This window comes from Propithecus coquereli, unplaced genomic scaffold (genome assembly GCF_000956105.1).
Source record: "Propithecus coquereli isolate 6110/MARCELLA unplaced genomic scaffold, Pcoq_1.0 Scaffold703, whole genome shotgun sequence".
Taxonomy (NCBI): Eukaryota; Metazoa; Chordata; class Mammalia; order Primates; family Indriidae; genus Propithecus; species Propithecus coquereli.
Window position 1 is genome coordinate 576,519 of NW_012153097.1, and position 9,950 is coordinate 586,468.

General features: G+C 51.8%; 1 protein-coding gene across 1 annotated transcript; it reads left to right on the forward strand.

Annotated features, from left to right (window-relative positions):
* The first annotated feature begins 1,221 nt into the window (after positions 1-1,221).
* On the forward strand, positions 1,222-8,719 carry LYPD8 (LY6/PLAUR domain containing 8). Its single transcript, XM_012661291.1, has 5 exons — positions 1,222-1,276; positions 1,645-1,764; positions 4,198-4,365; positions 5,682-5,819; positions 8,496-8,719. The coding sequence occupies exons 1-5, from the start codon at positions 1,222-1,224 to the stop codon at positions 8,717-8,719; spliced, it is 705 nt and encodes a 234-aa protein (XP_012516745.1).
* The last annotated feature ends 1,231 nt before the right edge of the window (positions 8,720-9,950 follow it).

A 9,950-nucleotide genomic window follows, 5' to 3' on the forward strand; every position in this document is an offset into this window, starting at 1 on the left:
CACCTGTGGAGGGGGGCCAGCAGCCTTTGTGAGAGCCGCACTGTCGAGCGGGACTTCCCGCAATGATGAAAATACCATGTACTGCACTGGCCAATGCAGCAGCCACCAGCCACATGTGGCTATGCACACGTGGAACGTGGCCAGTGAGACTGAGAAACAGAATGTTTCTTTTTATTTAACTTCAATAAATTTAAGTCAGCCGGGTGTGAATTGTGGCTGCCATTTACAGGGCAAATGAAACAGTGATTAAGAAAGCTCAATGCAGAGCCAGACACCTGCTCTCTGTGCTGTCCCATTGCCACAAAGGCAAGCTGAAATTCTAGGAGCCCTGATTCAGGATCCTAATGAACATAACTAAACCACCACAATCCTCAAAGGTCAGACAATTTGCAGGCCAGGACCGTGAGGCACGGAGAGATCGGTGACACTCTGGTGAGACGCGCGTGGGACTCTGGCTCAGCGCTGCAGGCCGAGTGCGTCCAGGCCCAGGGCCGCGGGAGCTATCGTCTGCTGGAAGGCAGTGTGGGGTGGTGGGCCTGGGGCCTCAGCCAAACCCCTGGCCATAACGTCTCCCGGGAATGAGACCTTGACTTGAGTGTGTTACTTAACCCTTTAGGGCTTGATTTCCCTTGTGATGTTTAATAGTAGCACCTACTTGCTAGGGAAGGTGAATTATAAAAATTAATGTCTGTCAAGTGCTCAGACCAGAGTAAATGCTCAACAGGTGTCTGCCTGTGGTGGCGGTGGCAGGAACCCCTCAGTGCAGCGTGTGAATGCGGCGACGCCAGCTAGGGGACGGGTGCTGCGCTCCGGGAGGGGAGAGGCGGGCAGGGACCCCAGCCCAGCTCTTTCCTCCTGGACCTCATCTGCCATGGAACTGGAATTAGTCCGCCTGCCCGTTTTGCTCCAGAAATGGCCCCACAGGACACACCCTGACTCTGTTCCATATCTGTGTGTAGACACCTCCACAGGCATTTGAGATCAGGAAAACCAGGCCCTCTGTCAGGGCAAGTGGCATCCGTGTCACAGCTCGGTGCTCCCGGTTTAGAATCCTGATTCTTTCTGTCACAAGGACAGACTGAGAGCTTGGCTAGTTGTAATAAGATTAATCCTCTGTGGGGATGGCAGGCGCCCCTCCAACGCCCCTGAGCTGCCTTCCTTGTGTCTCTTTAGGCTCGAGCCTCCGTGGCCCCATCCTTGGGAGAAGCCAGCGCCAGCGCCATGAAGGGCATCCTTGTTGCTGCTGTCATCGCCGCGCTGGCCGTTGCAGCTGTAGGTGAGAGAAGCTGTGGCCCCCTTTGGGGTTGGAGACCCTTTTCTCCATCTCACCGGAGTCTTCCTGCTCTTAAAGCCCTGGGGACCTCTCCCGTGGCCTCTCCTGTCACCGTGGGTCAGGGGAGGGGAGGAGCCCGTCTGTGCACCATGCCTTCAGGGGTGGACCCTGCGTGGTCGGGGAAGGGCAAATAGCAGGGAGAGACTGATAGGGTGGCTCCATCTCATGGCACCAATTCTGGAGCTCCCCAGAGGGCAGGGGTGCCGTCCCATCTACGTCTTTTACCATAAGTGGGTGCGGTACTTAGCCCAGAGTCTGCTCTCTAAATGTCTACGGAATGTTAACCTATGTTGGACATCATGTCTCCCTAGAATCCATCAGCTGCGTGCAGTGTCACTCATGGGAAGACTCCTGTGTCGACGCCACTGTCTCCGACTGTCCTGCAGATGCCAACAACAGCTGTATCAACTCTGTAGCCAACTCCTCTCTAGGTGAGCCTGGTTGTGCACATCACCCTCGCCCCTGGGACTTACACTGGGCGGGCGCTGGAGAGGGTGGCCGAGAAGAAAGGCAGGCTGAGATGGGGCCAGGCCGTGCACGCAGAGAGAGGTCAGGAAGGTGGCTCCGGGGAGAAGCCATGCGTGGCCGAGGCAAGCAGGAGTCCAACAAGAATACATGGACAGAGCCAGGCAAGCAGACAGGCCCCTGTGGTGTCTTAGCTATTGCTGGCCTTCACTGAAGCCTCATGGCAGGTAGATGCACGCAAGCGGACGGGAGACGCGGGCGACGCCCAATTATACTCGCAGGCAGGTGATTGCCGTGGTGCTCGCCCCTCCCGTGGGCCCCTCCCGTGGGCTGGCTCTGTGTTCTCTCTCAGTCTCCTTCCTCTTCTGGGTCCAACAGTGTCATTCATGACTTCCCCACAGGGCGTTTTGATGCTCCCTCAACTGCAGCCTCTCTCTCAGCACTCTTAGAGCTCTTCTTACTTTTTTAACGGTCATGTTCAAGCACTTACGAGAGCAGGAAGAAGAGTGTAGCGCACTGCCATGTAGCCACTGCCCTACGTCAGCAGTTATCAGCATTCTGCTATTTTTTTGGCCTTGTTATTTTAAAGTAATTATATATATGTATATATAATCATACTATATATGTGTGTGTGTCATGCCATTTGTCATTTTCCCCATAAATATTTCACTATTCATCTCTGGTAAGAAAAAAACTGTTTTTGGCCGGGCTCGGTGGCTCATGTCCATAATTCCAGCACTCTGGGAGGCCGAGGCAGGAGGATCGCTTGAGCCCAGGAGTTGGAGGATGCAGTGAGCTGTGACAACTTCACGACACTCTAGCCCTGGGTGGCAGAGTGAGACTCTGCCTCAAAAATATTTTTTTTGTTTTTTTTTTTAGTTAACTATCATACTACTAAGGTTTGACTGTTCCCTCCAAAAGTTAGTGTTGGAATTCAACTGCTGCTGTGACGGTATTAAGAGGGGGACCATTAAGAGATGATTAGGCCATGAGGGGCCGCCCTCAAGAATGGGTTAACAGTGCTACCGTGCTGGCAGGTCCCTGGTGGGCGAGTCCCGCCCCTCTTGTCCTCGCCCACTCTCATCCTTTCCTGCCCTTCGGCCATGGGGTAAGGGGGCAAGAAGACCCTCACCGGAGGCTGGCACTTTGATATGTACTTCTCAGCCTCCAGAACTGTAAGAAATAAATGTTTTTCTTTCTCTCTCTCTCTTTTTTTTTTTTTTGAGACAGAGTCTCTACTCTGTTGCCTGAGGGCTAATTTTTCCATTTTTAGTAGAGCCGGGGTCTCGCTCTTGCTCAGGCTGGTCTTGAACTCCTGAGCTCAAGCGATCCTCCTGCCTCAGCCTCCCAGAGTGCAGGGATTACAGGCATGAGCCACTGCGCCTGGCCAATTTCTTTTCTTTATAAATTACCCAGCCTATGACATTCTGTTATAGCAACACAAAATGGACCAAGATGCACACTATTATCATACCTAAGAAAATTAACTTTAATTCTTTAATTTCTTCTAATACCCAGGCCATCTTAAAAATTTGTCAATTGTTTCAAAGATGTCAGGATACAGTTGATGTTGGGGACTAGGAGCCGAATAAACTGCCCGTGTTGCATTTTCCTGGTAGGCCTGTCAAGCCCAAGTTGTTCGATCACAGCTCCCATCGCCTTTTCTGTCCAGTCCCACTGGCCTGTCGGAGAGACGGGCCGTCTGTCCCGGAGGTGTCCCGCACTCCGGCTTTCCTTGATTGCCTCCTTGTGGTGTCCTCTGACCTGCTCCCCTGTTCCTGGTGTCGCCTGCAAACTGGCGCAATCTGTCCAGGGACACCGTCGTCGTCGGTGGCAGGAGTGTCAACACCCGCACCATCCTGCCCGGCAGGCACGTGTGGCCACTGAGCACTTGAAATGTGGCCAGTATGACCAAGGAGCTAAATTTTAAATTTTATTTCATTATAATTAACAAGATTTACACTTAAATACGCATATGTAGCTAGTGGCTATCGTATTAGGTAACTTTCTGGATTCAGGTTCAATTTCCAGGCGGAAACAGGCAGGTGGCGCGGCGGACGTCATGCCTCATGTCGGGCCACCGTGTCCGCTCGCCTGTGTTGCAGATGTTAAGGCTGGTTGACAGGCTTGGGGCTGTCAGCCTGAGCCACCCACGCCAGGCTCCCGTCGCCTTCCGCCTGCGTTTAACCTGTGTCTCTGATAGTCTCCTGCTGAAAGAAGGAGTCCCCTGCTGGAGAGGAATCTTTCTTTTTCCAAGAAACTCTCTCCAGGGCCTCCCCGATCGCCTTGACCTGAGGCCGCGTTTCCTGCCTCTGCACGAGGCAGGTGCTGTGCGGCGGCCCCACCCGCCCCACAGTCTGTCCTTGTCAGGGTCTGACTGTCTGTTTGGCTTTGTGTAGGGGCAGCTGTACACTTATACCAGGATATGTTCTGCTCAGCGGAAAACTGCAGTGCGGAGACAGACACGGTCACGGCCTTCGCCGTCCACGTGTCCGACAACGAAAGCTTCCAGTTTGCAAGCCAGTGCTGCCAAGAAGCGGGGTGCAACAGCGACAGCAGCAACCTGGGTGGGTGCTGGCGTGCGGTGCCTTTCTGTGTCCCCCCAGCCCTGCCCCTTCCTTTCCACCTGCGCTCCATCTCTAGGTGGACAGCTGCAGTGCAGGCCGTTCAGTGTGTGTCTGGGTGACAGTGACATCCGACTTACGGCGACCATGTACAAGACGGACGGCACAGACCCACACTCCCGCCATGCTGTCCCCCTTCCTCTGCAAAGACAGACGTTAAAGGCTCCTGATTGTGTGGGGCCTGTCGCTGCTCTTCGGTTCTCAAATCTTGTGATCTCAGGCCCTCTGTTAAGACTCCGAGTCTTAAAAATTACTGGGGACCCCAAAGGACTTTTGTGTGTGTGGACTCTATCAATATTTACTGTTTTTGACATTAAAGCTAAGAAAATTTAGAAATCTTAATTAGTTCACTCAAAGTAACAAAATAAACCCATTAAATGTTAACATTTCTGCATAGAAATAACTGTATTTTCCAAAACAAAAATAATTATTTAGTGAGAAGAGTAGCATTGGTATATATATTTTTACAAAGCTCTTTAGTTGCTGGCTTAGGAGAAGGCAGCAGGACTCTCACATTTGCTTAGGCATTTAGTCTGCCGCGGCCCTGCGCATCCGCCTCTGGACAACTCCACGGCAGGCTCGCCAGAGAAAGAGAGTGAAAGAGGCAAATAACATCTTAGTATTGTTATGAAAATTATTCTGACCTTATGGACTGCCTGAGAGGGTCTCAGGGACTCAGGGGTTCCTGGACCACAATTTGAGAACTGCTGATCTAGACCAAAGCTCTCTTTTTGAAGAAGAGAAAATGTGGCCAAAAAGGCAAAGTTTGTTGGCTGTGGTCATAAAACGCAGCTAATTAAGAACAGAGCTAGGTCTCAATATAATTTTTTTCTCCTAGTTGCAATGTTAAATAGTGGCCTGTGCTCATTTGTTCGGAGCAAGATTCAGTAACAGTCACGCACTGGTTGGCTGCAGTTCAGAATAGCTGGCTAACGTTGATGCCGACTGCAGGTCAGTTTTAGCTCGAAATCTCACTGTTCTCTCTCAGTCTGTACCCCAACACACTTATGGATCATAGTTCTTGAAAACTGGATGGTCTATAAGGGCCACCCCGTATAGAATAGGTCTGCAGGGTCATGTGGAGTAAATATCTGGGGGACACAGTGTCTTCAAGGCGGGATCTGAGATCCCAAAGATGCAATCGCTTCTTTCTCAGAACCCCTCCGATGGGTTCTTTGCTCGCCTTGTCCCTCCCCCCGGGGCGGTGCTGTGTTCTGTATGACGACATTGTCCTGAGTAATGATTCTTACTCTGCCCAGCCCCTCCACTGAGAAGCGTGGCCAGCGACACAGAGTGCGCTGCTTGTTATGGACCCAACGAGACGTCCTGTGTCGAGGGAGTCTACAGATGTTACGAAGGAGAACGGTGTGTCTCTCTCGTTGCAGAATTTACAAATGGTATGTCTTCAGTTCCAATTCCTTTATGGGACTTGAGTTGAAAACATGTCAAATCTTGGGTCATAAGTTCCGGGTTAACACAGAAGGGCTGGGGGAGGCTGGCGGGACAAGGTGGTAGGGCCAGAATGCCTTTGAAATGGAGAGGCCGTTGATACGGCCTTGAGCTGGTTATATTTCTGCCTTCTCAGTCCAGAGCCATTTCTCCTGGGCCATGCTCCTCTGGAGCCCTATTTCCCTGCGGCTTGTAACCAAGCCTCTCCTGGCATTCATTTCTTCATCAGGGTGCCAGCACTCTGTAGGTGAGGGTGGGTGTGACTTTTAATTCCTTTTATACCTGTTCTTTTCTTCTCAGTCACTCACTGAGAGGTGTTGGCTTATGGCAGCTTGGGAAAAAGAGCCCATTAGGGCTTTGAAGTCTAACCAATTGTCCTTTTCTATGAAAGCAATTCGATATTAACCATTAAAAAATACAAATTTCTAACATTTGCCTGAATAGTTAAAGAATAATACATTTGTTAGTTAGGGTAAATTAATCACTGCTAAAGAACAACCTCCAAAATCCTACGGCCAATGCAATAGATGTTTGTTTCTTGCTCATGGGGCAATTCATTGTAGATTCCAGACCATGGGCTCCGTCCGTCTTGCAGCTCTGGCCCGGCTCACCCGGGACTGGCAGCCTCTGCTGCACTCCCTGTGTCCCCCAGCAGCGGGGCAGCGAGTGGAGGGAGGCAGGAAGGTTTTTGCAGGTTATGCCTGGAAGTGACCTTCTGTGGGCCGGACCCAGTCCCTCAGCCACCCTGGGCTGCAAGGGAGGCTGGGAAGTGCAGAACAGTGGTGGCCCAGAAGGAAAGAAAGAGGCATGAAGCTAAAATGAACAACAGTCATTCTCTGCCAACATATGCCTCAGAATAATAAGAGTTTAAGAGCCCCAACACTCAGGTACAATTTGATTTCAGTTTTTGTTAAATGTCAATTATAGTATCAGAAATCAATGCCTAACTATAATTATGGATTTTTCAGTGGGGCCAAGCACCATGCTTATCCTGAACTTCTTTTTACTTTTTTTTTTAAATGAACTTTATTTTTTAGAGCAGTTTTAGATTCATAGCAAAATCGAGCAGAAGGTACAGAGAGTTCCCAGCTGTCCCCACAGACACAGTCCCCCCTTGTCAACACCGGCAGGGAGGGTCGCTGCTGCCGTGGGTGAGCCTGCTCCAGAGTCGCGGAGTGCCTCGCGGCTCGCTCTGGGCGTCGTGCATTCTGAGTTTGGACAAATGCGTAATGACACCGTATCCAACTTTGCGGTGGTGTCACACCGAGTATTTTCACTGCCCTAAAAATCCTCCGAGCCCTGCTTACTCTCCTTTCTCTGCCCCAACCCCTGGCGAGCACTGGCTGATCTTTCCCTGCCTCCACAGCTTGCATCTCCACGCTGCCCTGTCGCCACGATTACGCAGTGCGTGGTCCTTTCATAAGGGCTTCTTTCCCTTACTAATAAATATGCAGGCTCTTTTTACTTTTAAAACTTCTGGGATGTCTATGCTGCTATTATTTGGGTTCTAAAGCTGCGTACTAGGAAAATGGCATCAGAAGGACGTCTTCTCTGCTCACCTGTTCCCAGGTGTCTTCCCGTGTAAAGGATGAACTTTCCCCCCCATAGGGTTTGACTTAAGCTGAAAGCTGGACCGAACAAAGCCATCATCAGTGTAGGGTTTTTCTTGTTTGTCTTTGCCTAGGATCATTTTTTTTAATACCGTAGAGATGTGTCCAGCAACACATCTTTCTAATTCACTCTAACACGAGCGTCAGCCCTAATACTTGCTATAGAATAGCAATGAATTGCTTTCTTCTCTGGCATTTGGAGGTTTCTCACTTCGTTTCAGAGCAAGTTTAGAGTGAGCTTTGGACTGAGATGGCAGCCCTGCCTCTGACAAGTATCACGTGGAGTCGCTTCGCCTCCTTGAGCCCCGTGTCCTCCGCGAGCTGCCTGTGTCCCGGGGCTATCTGACTTGTAGCCAACACAGCAATAGGGCCGCACAGTAAAGCTCAGGCAAAGGCAGCTGCTACCGTAACCACATCTTCTTCGCAAACGCCATAGGCCTTTTTCTAGAAAGCCTGCACCTGAAAACATGCTCAAACACAACAGAACCAGGGTGAAGGGCAGGGACAGACACGGTCTCTCCACAGCCTCTCCGGCTGCTTCACCTCTCGTCAGGGAGAGCTCAGGCGGGGAGAACTCGGGGACAGAGAGGAGGGGGACCGAAAGCAGAGCCTGGAAGGTGAAGGGCAAGTCCAGGGGCTGACCTCCTTCTGGACTGGGAGCAGAGGCTGCCTGCTGAACCTGTCCCTGGCTGCTCCACCGGCCAGCGATGTGGGCACACAGCAGGTGTGAGCCCGAGGTCCAGCGCTGGCCCTCACCTTCCAGCTTGGGCTCGCCATGCACCTCCTGGGGCCTCAGGTTCCTTGGGGGTTGGGTGGAGGAGGTGGCCTGGGCCCAGGCCTCCATGGTCCGCTGCCATCACTGTTTGGAATCCCTGGCCCTGGGCTCCTTCCTCCTGTGTGGTTTTAGAGCAGACCAGGTCGCTGAGCCGCCACACTGCAGGCGAGGAGCCAGGAGCAGGCAGGGTAGAGGGTGAGGGCTGCTTGGAGTCCTCACTGTCCCCTTTGCATTCGCAGGCTCGGTGTCTGAGCTCCTCGTGCTGAAAGGCTGTTCAAACATCAGTGACTCCACCTGCCAGTTCTTGTCTGCTGAAAACAAGACAGTCGGAGGCGTCATCTTTCGGCAGTTTGAGTGTGCCATCTTATCCACCACATCGCCCACCACTACCAGCACGGGGTCCAAAGCCTCCCTCAGCTCCTTAGCGCTTGCCAGCCTCCCCCTGCTGGGTCTGCTGCTCTGAGGTTCCCGGGGGTGCCATCGCCCCTGCTGTCCCCACCCCCCCCCAACCACTCAGTGAGCGGGAGTCACAGGGCCTCCAGATACTGCCATGGCTGCCTTGTTCTCCATTATTAAAGTGCTGGTTCTCTCGCTGGCCAAATTGTCCTGTTACCTGAGGGTTGGGATTCCTTCGAGTCACTGTCCGGCACCATCTCCCACCCCCGCGCTGGGGGGCGCCCTTGCCATTGCAATGGGCGCAGTTTGTCTCTGGGCTCTGAAGACATCCCTGCTCCTGGCTCATCTTGATTCTGAAAAGCCGCCCTTTTGGCTTTGGGCATCTTCTGCTTTCAGCCCTGCATCTCTGGGGACCGACATGCCGCCCCCACATGCGGGGAATGCCCCAGTGGCAACACGGAAGCTTCTTCAGTCTTGGCCAGAATCTGGCTCTTCAACATTTGTCCCGGTTGTGGTCAGAGGCTCACAGTGAGTGAAGAAACAAGAACATCATCTCAGGGTCCTATCACCACGGGGGGCCAAAGAAGGTGCGGAGAAGCTGCTGAAGGCCAGCGTCCTCCCACTGCCGAACTTCCCCAGGCAGAGACGTGATGGAGCCATTGGGCACCCAGCAAACCCGAGAAGGTTTCCCCAGAGCCCTGCGCAGAGTGGAACGTGGCTACAGAGCCCTAGTGCCTCCGTTCTGAGAACTTCCAATCAGACACAGAGCTGTCGACTCCATTCAAATACTCAGGGAGCACGGAAGCCATTCGGTCCAATGTGCACAGGGGTCTGGCTTTAGTCAGTGAAGTGGGCCTTGAGCTGGACTCAGAAGAATGGGGTTTGCTGTAATAATTTTAAAGTGTGAGCCGATGCAGGTCTGTACTGTCCAGGATTGCTGACGATGCGTCAATAGCAAAGCCAACATAAAGGCCATCTCATTACCACATTCACTCTTACTTATTTATTTTGGATTTTTATTTTGGAATGTAGTTCTAGACTTACTGAAAACTTGCAAAAATAGTGCAGAGAATTCCAGTATCCTCCTCGCCCAGCTCCTCCTCATGTTCACATCTTGCACAACCGCAACACGGTCACTGAAACCAGGAAACGAACCGTGAAAAAACATTGTTAACTAACGACTTCATTTGCTTTTCATTAATTTTTACTAATGTCCTTTTTCTGGTCCAGGATCCAAGTTTTTGCATCTAATTGTCATGTCTTCTCAGTCTCCTTCAATCTGTGACGGTTCTGGAATC

Excerpts from the sequence above, each read along its gene's own strand:
- LYPD8 (XM_012661291.1), top strand. The coding sequence starts at position 1,222 with ATGAAGGGCATCCTTGTTGCTGCTGTCATCGCCGCGCTGGCCGTTGCA. Across the intron at positions 4,366-5,681 it reads CAGCGACAGCAGCAACCTGG|CCCCTCCACTGAGAAGCGTG; the intron begins GTGGGTGCTGGC and ends TACTCTGCCCAG. Across the intron at positions 5,820-8,495 it reads CGTTGCAGAATTTACAAATG|GCTCGGTGTCTGAGCTCCTC; the intron begins GTATGTCTTCAG and ends TTGCATTCGCAG.